Below are 13,497 nucleotides of genomic sequence, written 5' to 3'. Positions count from 1 at the left end.
TCCATAGTGTGTGAATGTACAGTGCATCCGGAAAGTATTCACAGCGCTTCATTTTTTCCACATTTTGTTATGTTACAGCCTTATTCCAAAATGGATTAAATTCATTATTTTCAGAGTGTATTTTCCTTAAATTTAAGCTTTTATAATCCATACCGCTTATCCTACACAGGGTCATGGGGGAACCTGGAGCTCCGGGTACTTGGGGCAGAAGGCAGGGGAACATGCTGGACAGGCTGCCAACCCATAGCAAAGCAAAATTGCACATACAGTGCATCTGGAAAGTATTCACAGCGCTTCACTTTTTCCACATTTTGTTATGTTACAGCCTTATTCCAAAATGGATTATATTCATTATTTTCCTCAAAATTCTACAAACAATACCCCATAATGACAACGTGAAAGAAGTTTGTTTGAAATCTTTGCAAATTTATTAAAAATAAAAAACTAAAAAAGCACATGTACATAAGTATTCACAGCCTTTGCTGATACTCAAAATTGAGCTCAGGTGCATCCTGTTTCCACTGATTATCCTTGAGATGTTTCTAAAACTTGATTGGAGTCTACCTGTGGAAAATTCAGTTGATTGGAAATGATTTGGAAAGGCACACACCTGTCTATATAAGGTCCCACAGTTAACAATGCATGTCAGAGCACAAACCAAGCCATGAAGTCCAAGGAATTGTCTGTAGACCTCCAAGACAGGATTGTATCTAGGCACAGATCTGGGGAAGGGTACAGAAACATTTCTGCAGCATTGAAGGTCCCAATGAGCACAGTGGCCTCCATCATCCATAAATGGAAGAAGTTTGGAACCAGCAGGACTCTTCCTAGAGCTGGCCACCCGGCCAAACTGAGCGATCGGGGGAGAAGGGTCATAGTCAGGGAGGTGACCAAAAACCCGAGGGTCACTCTGACATAGCTCCACCGTGTCTCTGTGGAGAGAGGAGAACCTTCCAGAAGAACAACCATCTCTGCAGCACTCCACCAATCAGGCCTGTATGGTAGCTTGGCTAGACGGAAACCACTCTTCAGTAAAAGGTACATGAAAGCTCACCTGGAGGACTCTCAGACCATGAGAAACAAAATTCTCTGGTCTGATGAAACAAAGATTGAACTCTTTGGCCTGAATGGCAAGCGTCATGTCTGGAGGAAACCAGGCACCACTCATCACCTGGCCAATACCATCCCTACAGTGAAGCATGGTGGTGGCAGCATCATGCTGTGGGGATATTTTTCAGTGGCAGGAACTGGGAGACTAGTCAGGATCGAGGGAAAGATGAATGCAGCAATGCACAGAGATATCCTTGATGAAAACCTGCTCCAGAGCGCTCTGGACCTCAGACTGGGGTGAAGGTTCATCTTCCAACAGGACAACAACCCTAAGCACACAGCCAAGATAACAAAGGACTGGCTACAGGACAACTCTGTGAATGTCCATGAGTGGCCCAGCCAGAGCCCAGACTTGACTCCGATTGAACATCTCTGGAGTGATCTGAAAATGGCTGTGCACCGACGCTCCCCATCCAACCTGATGGAGCTTAAGAGGTCCTGCAAAGAAGAATGGGAGAACTGCCCAAAAATAGGTGTGCCAAGCTTGTAGCATCATACTCAAAAAGACTTGAGGCTGTAAGTGGTGCCAGAGGTACTTCAACCAGGTGTTGAGCAAGACTGTGAATACTTATGTAGATGTGCTTTTTTGTTTTTTATTTTTAATAAATTTGCAAAGATTTCAAACAAACTTCTTTCACGTTGTCATTATGGGGTATTGTTTGTAGAATTTTGAGGAAAATAATGAATATAATCCATTTTGGAATAAGGCTGTAACATAACAAAATGTGGAAAAAGTGAAGCGCTGTGAATACTTTCCAGATGCACTGTATGTGCAATTTTGCTTTGCTATGGGTTGGCAGCCTGTCCAGCATGTTCCCCTGCCTTCTGCCCCAAGTACCCTGAGCTCCAGGTTCCCGCATGACCCAGTGTAGGATAAGCGGTATGGATTATAAAAGCTTAAATTTAAGGAAAATACACTCTGTACTGAGGAATGGGCTAAAATTCCTCCAAGCCGATGTGCAGGACTGATCAACAGTTAGTGGAAATGTTTAGTTGCAGTTATTGATACCCAAGGGCAGGAACTTGGCTTGAGAGGCCGTCTCTTCAACCTCGGACAGGCACTTGGCTTGAGAGGTCGCCTCTTCAACCTCAGACAGGAACATGGCTTGGGAGGTCACCTTGTTGACCTCGGACAGGAACATGGCTTGGGAGGTCACCTCATTGACCTCTAGCAGGAACTTGACTTTCTGCTGGAGCTCTGGGTATGAGACCGCCTCGTGGGTCTCATGCTGGAGCTCTGGGTATGAGACCGTCTCATGGGTCTCATGCTAGAGCTCTGGGGATGAGATCAACACGTTGGTATCCTGCTGGAGCTCTGGGGATAAAACTGATTTGTGGGTTTCAGTTTGGAGCTCTGGTGATGAGGTTGCCACATTGACCTCCGGCTGGAACTCGGCAGGTGAGGCCACCTTGTGGGTCTCGAGCTGGAGCTCTGGAGATGAGTTCGCCACATTGACCTCTGGCTGGAGCTCTGCAGGTGAGACCGCCACATTGACCTCCGGCTGGAGCTCGGTAAGTGAGACCTCATCGTGAGTCTCAGGTTGGAGCTCTGGGGCCGAGGTCGCCACGCTGACCTCTGGCTGGAGTTCGGCAGAGGAGACCACATAGTGGGTCTTTGGTGGGAGCTTTGAGAAGGAGGCCCCCCAGTTTGCCTGTTCATAGTAGGTGGTGAACGGCACGTCAGGTTCATCTCTGAGGCGGGTCTCCCCCAAAAGATCCTCCAGGACTGCCCTGGATTCCAGACTGCCGAACATCATCATGAATAGTCCCACAAACTGAGTTACGTTCTCCAGTCCCCTGGATCCCATGGCTGCTAGACGCCGTGCCCACTGGCAGGCTGAGCCAAAAAACCAGGACACAATTAACCTTATCCATTGCTTCTCGCTGGGCTTGAGGTCCGTTAGGCTTGAGAAATAAATCTGGCAGTAAACCAGAAAATATTCAGGGTAGCCAAAATCCCATCAAACCGATCTTGGAGATCTACGAAAGTGCGGAAACTGGATCGAATCCAAGGCGGGGATGGTTTGCTTAGCGTGACGTCTCCTCCGTCTTCCTGCTGCTTCCATGTTATCGGCGAAGTATTCTGTCATGAAATGGAGGCTGAGAAGGAAGCAAGTGCAGGTTTGGCAGATTTAAGAACAACAAAGTCCAAGGACAAGGCAGAAATCCGTAGTCAAAAAACAGGCAGAGGTCAGGCTATCAGGCAAAACTAGGCAGGGCAGAGAATCGAAGTCAATAGAGATCTCAGAATGGCAAACACGAAAACAAGACTTGGACAACAACAGAGACTAGGCAGCTGAACGTGTGTGTGTGGGAAGTGTAGTCCATGGCGGCCATGTTTGTAGGCCGCAGTGCAGGATGGGAAATGTATTCAGTGGTTTGCTGTGAGATGACATCTATAGCTCTGCTAAATAATGATCACAAGTAGGGCTGGACAATAATTCAATATCAATATATATCACGATATAATTTTTTAAAATAACGGTGATATGATTTTTAAACACATTTCCGATATTTCGACATACATTAAAACATTTGCCACTGACTGACGTTCTTGGCGCAGGCATCAGTTCTTTGTATTCAAGCCGAGCAGAAAGAGCAGAAGACAATTGTTTATATGCGAGATGATGTACACCACAGGCACGCAGCCAGTGCTCGGCAGTGTTAGAATAAGCTCCAACGCGGCAAGATTAGCTACAAATTGAGTATCCCTAACCGCAATACAAATGCGACTGAACGAGCTTCCACAAGTATGGAGAAAGCAAGTGTGGAGAAACGAAATAGTTGATGAGAGGAAAAACTAATTCAATGTTATGGAAGTGGTTTGGCTATCTAAGCTCTGATAAATTTAAGGTTTCAGTGCACTGCAAAATGTGCGGGAGAGTGGTGCCGATTAGCAGCGGGAACACATCAAATCTGTTCCACCATCTGAAGCAGTTCCACCTGATAGAATATTCTGAGAGTCAGAATATGAGGCATCATAAAAGTTTAAGCCAACCTGTTCCTGAAATATCACCACCACCTCCATCCCCATCACCAGCTGTGTTAAAATAGAAACACGTGCAGCAAACACAGATGGCTGCATTCATGCCTTATGACAAACAGTCTAAACGTTATAAAGACATTGCTAAGGTTGTCACAAACTTTTGGCTAAGAACATGATGCCGTTTAGTACGGTAGAAAACGTGAGCTTCAGGAAAATGATGTCAGTCATCGACCCCAGATACGAGCTCCCTGGCCGGAAATATTTTTCCCACATAGCTATTCGTACACTTTACGGTGAAGTTAGGGAAAAGGTGGAGGAGCAACTGAAGTCAGTGTCATATTTTGCGACCACAGCTGACCTATGGTCAAGGCGAACCTGGGAACCATACTTGAGCCTGACAGTCCACTTTATTGACCAAGATTGGAAGCTTGTCAGCTTATGCCTCCAGACGGTTTACTTTCCTGAGGATCACACGGGCGAAGCAATTGCAGCCGGACTTACGGATGCGCTCGCCTCCTGGGGACTCAGCGAGGACCACCAGGTCTGCATCACCACAGATAGCGGGACCATTATCATCAAAGCCGCCGAGTTGAACAGATTGACAAGGCAGTGCTTCGGGCACCGATTGAACTCTGCTATTGGTAAGTTACACACAGTTAATATACATTTGAGTATTATGTTGTTATTTTGCTTATGGTATGAGGATATATTACTAAAATCAATGCAGTAACAAATAAAAAAGGCAATACGCTTAACACAAAATAGGCCTAACCTAAACGTAGCTTATCAGTGCTTGTATGTTTTTGATAGCTATTTTTATATTCTTTATATTTGTTTATATTATGTTTATATTCACACAATTTTATGCTTGCTATATGGTTGTTGCTTGCCATATCATAAGAATTTCATTGAGCATGTGTTATGTGCATTTGATTTGATAAATAAAACACATCAGTTGAGGTGCTCTGTGTTCTGTAGGCTATGACTATGGAGCCTTGCACTGCACTCTTAAGTTGCTGCTCCACTACTCATCATAAAGCTCCATACCAAACCCAGAGACTAGATATTACTTAGTACTTAGTTGGCCTATAGTTTTGATTAGGTGATTTCATTCCCCCAATTTAAGTGACGTTATAGGCTATTCATTTATTCTTTAGTCAAGACATACATATTTGTATGGATTTATGCATACAGCAGTTCTATCAGTTAAATTCAAAGGTGTTTTACTGGCATGGAAACAGATGTTTACTTTGCCAAATCAGGTGTGAAATAAAAACAACAAAATGTACGTAAGCGGGAGAATTTGTTGTAAGAATAATATAAATAAACCAAATATTGTAGTTAAAATACAAATGAGAACTATATATTGCAATATTTTTTTCTCTCTCTGTCTACAGAAAAAGTTCATCAAGACAACCGAGTGGACAGAGCAATTGGGGTCTGTAAAAAGGTGGTTGCTGCCTTCTCCTACTCCTGAAAGAAGAAACGGAACCTTGCAGCTGCTCAGGAGGAGTATCACTTGCCAAAGCACAAGCTCATCAGTGAAACCCCAACAAGATGTTGCTCCTGTCAAGAAATGGTGAAGCGGGTTTTGGAGCAGAAAAGGGCCTTCACAGAGGTCCTGTCAAAGGACAAAAAGACCAGGTTGCTGGTTCCTACGTGGCAAGATGTGGACGTTTTAGAGTCTATAGATGCAGCTCTAAGCTCCTTGAATTCACAAATGCCTTGTCCGATGAGTCCTATGTCACTGTGTCATTCCTAAAACCAGTGATGCACCTTTTCAACACCTCCATCTTGAAGGAAGCAGAGGATGACACAGACCTCACCAGGACCATAAAGACAACAGTGATGGCATACCTGAACGAAAAGTATGATGACCCAGCCATGGATGATCTACTTGACATGGCATGCCTCGTTGACCCAAGATTTAAGCTTCAGTACACTCAGGAGGAGAAGAGAGAATACACCAAAGAGAAAGCTGTGTTGGAGTTGCTGAAGGGAGAGGGAGCTGTTGTGGTAAGGGAAGAGGAGTCCAAGGAAGAAGCCATGGGAGACACTTCTGCAGCTGTGACACCAGCCAAGAAATCAAAGCGGTCTCTGGCTAGCTTTTTTTCAAACAGGTCCACCACTACCAACAAAGAAGGCTTGAGTGTATAGCAGGCAGTTGAGAGGGAGCTCAGCAACTACCTTCTGTATCCAGATGCTGACAATGACTCAAATCCTCGGGATTGGTGAAAAGTATATCATAAGAACTTCCCCAGAGTAAGCCAACTAGCAAAACATTATTTGTGTATTCAAGCCACAAGCTCCCCCTCTGAGAGGGATTTTAGTACAGGTGGAAACATTGTCTCTAGATCCTGTCATAGGGTGTCATCAACCCTCAACAATGTCCCTGCCCCAGCAACATGTGTTTTTGTTGTTGCTCACTCTTTTTTCTGTTTTCTGCAGCAACTCTGAGCACTTTTCATATTTTTCTATCCTGGCTGAAGCACTTTTATTTCAATCTATAAGAATAAGATAATCAGCCTTTCACATTTCTTGTTTGTATGAAGGTTAAATACAAATAAATGGTGAACATTAATTTATTTGTCCCGTTTTTATTTCTAAAATATAAATATTAGTTTTTATAGGAGGAGGTTTCATAGACTTGACAAATTCATTTTACAGAAGTTTGAAGGTACAGACATCCGTTATGGGCGTCCTTGGCAGTTTTTCTGAGGATTTATATTGTTCATATCGATATCGGTATTATAGCGTATCGACCGAAATTAAGAAATATATCGTGATGTACATTTTGGCCATATCGTCCAGCCGTAATCACAAGTAATGATCTGTTTTGATGAGAGGGAAGGAGCTGAAAGCTGTGTTGGACACTAGTAGCACCTACACTCATGCAAGAGAGCCTGTAGAGACAGCCAGGTGGAGAAGCTTCAGCGGTCAGTACTCACTCCCCTCAAAGGTTCGTCATGTATGATGGAAAGGTGTGTGCCATCAGCTATGCTTGGCATGGCATGGACTGTGAGGTGAACATGTACATCATGAAAGACACCCACCTGGCATTTCCACTCAACTGGCCCCACACCACTTCCTTAGTGAATAAGGAATTATATCTTTGGTCGTACGGCTGTGGAAAAACCATAAAATCATCACTTATGACAACATCCCCATCAAAAGAAGAGCCTACAGAGTCTCAGTTTTTAAAAAGAAATTAAAACCAGGTGGACCACATGCTCCAAGATGACATCATTGAGCCCTCTTTCTCTCCATGATCCTCCCCTGTGATCCTTGTGCCGAAACCTGACTGCACGTACAGGTTTTATGTGGACTACAGAAAGATGAACAGCAAGACCGCCCCAGATGCTTATCCAATGCTCCTGATACACGACATCCTTGAATCACTCAAGGTGCCTCCTGGTACAGCACAATGACTTTGCAATCTGGGTACTGGCAAGTGGAGATCAAGGAGGCGAGCAAAGAAAAGACAGCCTTTATAACCACCCGGGCCCTATACCAATTTAAATCCATGCCCTACAGACTCCAAAACACTGCTGTGACGTTGCAGAGGCTCCTGGAGAAAGTCTTGACAGAGCAGAGGTGATCCAATCCTTGGACCAATATATCGAGCACCTCATTGCTGTCTTGCATAAAATTACTCAAGCTAACCTGGCTTTAAACATGAAGAAATGACATTTCTTCAAACACCACCTGAAATTCTTAGGGCACATCGTCTCAGAGAAAGGTGTAGAAGTCGATGGGGACAAGCTCCGAGCCGTCACAGATTTTCTGCCACCACACAATCTCATGGCACTGCAATGCTTCCTGGGCCTGGCTGAGTGGTACCCCAGTTCATCCCCCATTTTGCTGCTCCCCTAAACCATCTATAAAAAAAGGGAGTTAAATGAGAATGGACACCCAAGTGTCAGGCTAGTGTTGACACCCTTAAGCAGGCCCTACAAGATCCACAAGTTCTCGCCCAGCCTAATCTTCACCAACCGTTCCAGGTCCACATGGACATCAGCGACGTGGGACTGGGAGCCATCCAGACAGCATTCTGTGGAAGGAGAGAATATAGCTTATGTATCCAGAGCACTGCAAGGTGCAGAACTTAAATACTCCACTTCCGAAAAGGAGTGTTTAGTGGTGATCTGGGAAGTGGAAAGTGGAGACACTACCTGGAAGGGATGGAATTTGAGGACTTCACCAACCATGCGGCACTTGCCTTTGGGTTCAACTGCCCTAAGACCTCCTCATGTCTGACTTGATGGATTCTCAGATTGCAGCAGTTCATCTTCAAAGTCCACCACTGAAAGGGATGTCTCAACCTAGGACCAGACACCTTGTCACGAGCCTATGATAAACTCAAAACAGACATCATACTCTGTTTATCCATTACTCACCCCAAGTGTACATCCTTCGTTCCCCACACATTGGCTGAAATCTCACAAGCCCAACTCAACGATCCTACCATAACCCACCAGCACGGCCACATAAGGGCATCAGGATATACAGTATCTCTCAAAAATGAGTACACCCCTCTCATTTTTGTAAATATTTGATTATATCTTTTCATGTGACAACACTGAAGAAATTACACTTTGCTACAATGTAGTGAGTGTACAGCTTGTGTAACAGTGTAAATTTGCTGTCCCCTCAAAATAACTCAACACACAGCCATTAATATCTAAACCGCTGACAACAAAATTGAGTACACCCCTAAGTGAAAATGTCCAAATTGGGCCCAATTAGCCATTTCCCCTCCCTGGTGTCATGTGATTTGTTAGTGTTACAAGGTCTCAGGTGTGAATGGGGAGCAGGTGTGTTAAATTTGGTGTCATCGCTCTCACACTCCCTCATACTGGTCACTGGAAGTTCAACATGGCACCTCATGGCAAAGAACTCTCTGCGGATCTGAAAAAAAGAATTGTTGCTCTACATAAAGATGGCCTAAGCTATAAGAAGATTGCCAATACCCTGACACTGAGCTGCAGCACGGTGGCCAAGACCATACAGCGGTTTAACAGGACAGGTTCCACTCAGAACAGGCCTCGCCATGGTCGACCAAAGAAGTTGAGTGCACCTGCTCAGCGTCATATCCAGAGATTGTCTTTGGGAAATAGACGTATGAGTGCTGCCAACATTGCTGCAGAGGTTGAAGGGGTGGGGTCAGCCTGTCAGTGCTCAGACCATACGCTGCACACTGCATCAAATTGGTCTGCATGGCTGTCGTCCCAGAAGGAAGCCTCTTCTAAAGATGATGCACAAGAAAGCCTGCAAACAGTTTGCTGACCAAGCAGACTAAGGACATGGATTACTGGAATCATGTCCTGTGGTCTGATGACACCAAGATAAACTTATTTGGTTCAGATGGTGTCAAGCGTGTGTGGCGGCAACCAGGTGAGGAGTACAAAGACAAGTGTGTCTTGCCTACAGTCAAGCATGGTGGTGGGAGTGTCATGGTCTGGGGCTGCATGAGTGCTGCCGGCACTGGGGAGCTACAGTTCATTGAGGGAACCATGAATGCCAACATGTACTGTGACATACTGAAGCAGAGCATGATCAGTATGCAGAATTCCAGCATGATAACAACCCCAAACACACCTCCAAGATGACCAATGCCTTGCTAAAGAAGCTGAGGGTGAAAGTGATGGACTGGCCAAGCATGTCTCCAGACCTAAACCCTATTGAGCATCTGTGGGGCATCCTCAAACAGAATTTTGGAGGAGCACAAGGTCTCTAACATCCACCAGCTCCGTGATGTCATCATGGAGGAGTGGAAGAGGACTCCAGTGACAAACTGTGAAGCTATGGTGAACTCCATGCCCAAGAGGGTTAAGGCAGTGCTGGAAAATAATGGTGGCCACACAAAATATTGACACTTTGGGCCCAATTTGGACGTTTTCACTTAGGGGTGTACTCACTTTTGTTTAGACATTAATGGCTGTGTGTTGAGTTATTTTGAGGGGGCAGCAAATTTACACTGTTATACAAGCTGTACACTCACTACTATACATTGTAGCAAAGTGTCATTTCTTCAGTGTTGTCACATGAAAAGATTTATTGTTGTTATTGGGTGTTTCTCAAACGGAAGGCTGCATCCTAGTTAAGCTGCATATCTCGGCTGCCATGTTATTAAGCGCCGTCAAAGGCCATCTCAATTTGAAGGATCCTTGGAAGGCAACCTTTGTTTTGTGGCCTTCATTCAGCAGATTTTGAAGGATGTATCAGTGTATCCTTCGCATTCATCACCCACAGTCCTTGGCACACAAGTTCCCCAAAGTTTGTTATGAAATGTAAGACCAAAAATGTTTTTGGACATGAAGGCATTTATCAAAGGCAAAAGCTCTATATGGATGTATATTGAACAGCCCCTTTCTGACTTAAGAAAAAATTGTGAGAACCCCATAATAATAACTATGCTCAGAGCATGGAGAGTTATTTGTCGCTCAGAAGGAAGGTCTAAACTAAATTCACCTCAGTCATAAACAAACAGGTTTTTTTTGTTTGTTTGTTTTTTAACTGGGAGTGACAGATATAGGTTTTAAGCTCTGGGCTGACTCAATAATATCATTTGTCAAAGCAAGATTTTTTTAAAATTTTTGCAAATAAGGAATTATATTATGAAAGACATAACATTAGTCTGTAACTTGAGTAAGTCCCCTGTGGAAAAATTATTTTAAACACCCCTGAAATTGTCATGAGTACATTTTATAATACTCTGAAGGAATATTTGGCCTTGAACACAGCACTTGGAATTTAGATAGTATGGGAGAAGGAATTATCAATAACTATAAGTAAGGATGATTGGGATGATATCTGGAAATATGTTAAATGCATATCAGTATGTAATCACACTAAAGTAGTACAGTTCCAGATTTTGCATAGGACATATCTCACCCAGCGGCAGACAAGCTTTCAGTAATGCCCTTTCAGTATGCCTTAAATGTGAGAGACAGACTGGTATGCTCACCCATTGTCTGGTCCTGTTATAAGCTGCAAATATACTGAGTTATGCTAGCATGGGCAATTGACAAAATGTTGGGAGTCAGTGTGGACTTAGAACCCTTGTCTTTGATCTTAGGCCTTCCTAGTAGAGCAGTAATGTCTCCAAATAAAACAAGATTAAGTAGAGGAATTCTCTATGATTTTTTACCTGTATCTTTAATATTTGTATTAATGTTATTAGTGGCCTTGTCATAAAGCAAGCAGCTACTTATTCTCAGTAGTTTGTTGAATTCATAATGGCAACACCCACATTATACCACATATACCACATTTTAATTTTTTACTCAAGCAGTTTTACCACTCGCTCAGGTCTTTTCTATTGATCAGTCAGTTAAATTAGGCTTTGTTCTATTGAAATTAAGGTACAAAATCAAATATGTCTTCTTTATAAATTGCATTGTATGAGAAAGCAAAATCATATGTTTAAAATCATTGTGTACTTATAACACCTGATTTTTGCCCAAGCCTTATACAACTACAACTGTGTTTTGGAGGCAGTCTGATTATGGCCTGTTGTGTTCAGGTTCTGTTTGCTGCGGACACTCAAACAGTGTCAGAAGGTAAAGGAGGTGCTGATAGCAGCAGGGAAGGAGACCATATGGCACAGAAGAAGCAGGGATGAACCTGCACGCTACTGCACCATCTGTGAGGTGGGTTTGATTTGAGTTTTTTAGGGGTCCAAGCATCAGAGATGCTGGAACCCTTTTTTTTTTTTTTTTTTTTTTTTTTAAATTGTGTTTTTCTGTATTTTTATTCTCCTTAATATTATTATTATTATTATTATTATTATTATTAGTAGTAGTAGTAGTAGTAGTAGTATTACTACAAGCATGTAGTGCTAGAACCCTATTGGAATAAGAGTCTTCTTCTTAGCCTGATTCCCAACTGAAACAAATCACATTGACAAATTGTAAGTCCTACATATGTGAAGTAGTACTCTGTGCCTGAACGCAGGCAAGTGAGATGGGCCTAATGGTGGTGCTATAATCTGTTAACATTGTGGTCCTACACTCAAAATACGTTTTTTTCTTCTTATTCCTTGGCTTAAGCTCTGGCCCCGGCCATTAATTACTGCCATGATGGATTTTTTCCTTTTTTGCAAATTTGAATACTTTTTCAACCTAGTCCTAGGATTTTTGGCCTATCTTGGTACCCAGCAGCGTCTGAAACTCAGTAATTATTAAAACGATATGTTGACATTTGTTAACAATATAGCTACCACATGTGAATTTATTCTAATTCTACTCATCTGTAAATCATGAGTGCTTGCATGGATTCACATGACACTCCAGAGGCATATACAGGACAAGATTTTGAGGTCATATGCACAGTTTGAGACATGGTCATACATAGCCCCAGACCTAAGGTCAAAACATAAGTTTTTTAGGAACCATAAAACCAATAGCTGGATGTTTCTCAGGAACTGTAACTGAATTTTTAATCATTGCTGAATTACTTCAGAAACATGGCTGCCTTCAGACAGTCCGCTTTCAGCAGGTTTTTCAAACAAAAAGCATTGTAGACCTTATTGTAATTGTAAGAACTTTTCCTTCTTCTCCTTCTGCCTGAAAACAAATCTTGTAGAACAAACCATTTTTTCTAATTTGCATATGAGCATAATGTGCAAAATATACTTTTGCGAACTAGTCCTAGGATTTTTGGCAGTCTTCACAAATATGGTGTCAAACTACTCAGAAGAATGTGAAGCTCAGTAATTATGAAAAACATATTGACATTTGTAAACAATATGGCAACATGTCTATTAATTCTAATAAGAATCAGCCTTAAAATCAGTTTGAAGCAATTTTACATTTTAAAAGCTCAGATTTTGTTAGGGTGTTATGGGTGGTTGCTAGACTGTTGACTGGGTGTTATGGATGGTTGCGAGGGTGTTGCTAAGGTGTTATGGGTGGTTGCAAGGTGGTTGCTAGGGTGCTCTGGACGGTTGCAAGGTGGTTGCTAGGTACTCTGGGTGGTTGCTATGGTGTTGCTAGGATGTTATGGGTGGTTGCTAGGCAGTTGCTAGGGTGTTCTGGGTGGTTGCAAGGCGGTTGCTAAGGTACTTTGGGTGGTTGTTGGGCGCTTGATAAGGTGTTATGGGTGGTTGGTGGCAGTTGCTAGGGTGTTATGGGTGGTTGTTAGGCTGTTGCTAGGGTGTTATGGGTGGTGCTAGGCGGTTGTTAGGTTTTGATGGCAATTTAATTAGTTGGACAGACAGGATGCCAATACGTTTAGAGCAGGATAGATAGGGTGCCAATACTTTTAGCAATAGAGAGAGCGAGAGAAAGAGAGTCGCTGTTACAGGTACATTGACCGAGTGAGAGAGCAGAGGCTTCAGGCTGTGTGCACTCAGGTGTGTTTTGACAGTTGGAGCCAGGCTCTGAACGTTCCGTCAATGT

General features: G+C 43.2%; 1 protein-coding gene across 4 annotated transcripts in view; it reads left to right on the top strand.

Moving 5' to 3' along the window:
• Positions 1 to 13,497, top strand: part of kdm6al (lysine (K)-specific demethylase 6A, like) — a 200,661-nt gene that overhangs the window by 160,724 nt on the left and 26,440 nt on the right. For all 4 annotated transcript variants that reach the window (XM_053637615.1, XM_053637613.1, XM_053637614.1 and 1 more), the window contains one exon: positions 11,622 to 11,748. In XM_053637615.1, coding sequence (XP_053493590.1) covers positions 11,622 to 11,748 — 127 coding nt within the window. The remainder of the gene's footprint in view (positions 1 to 11,621; positions 11,749 to 13,497) is intronic.

Source organism: Ictalurus furcatus, chromosome 12 (assembly GCF_023375685.1).
Source record: "Ictalurus furcatus strain D&B chromosome 12, Billie_1.0, whole genome shotgun sequence".
In the NCBI taxonomy this organism is placed as follows: Eukaryota; Metazoa; Chordata; class Actinopteri; order Siluriformes; family Ictaluridae; genus Ictalurus; species Ictalurus furcatus.
This window is presented reverse-complemented; position numbering and strand designations above follow the sequence as displayed.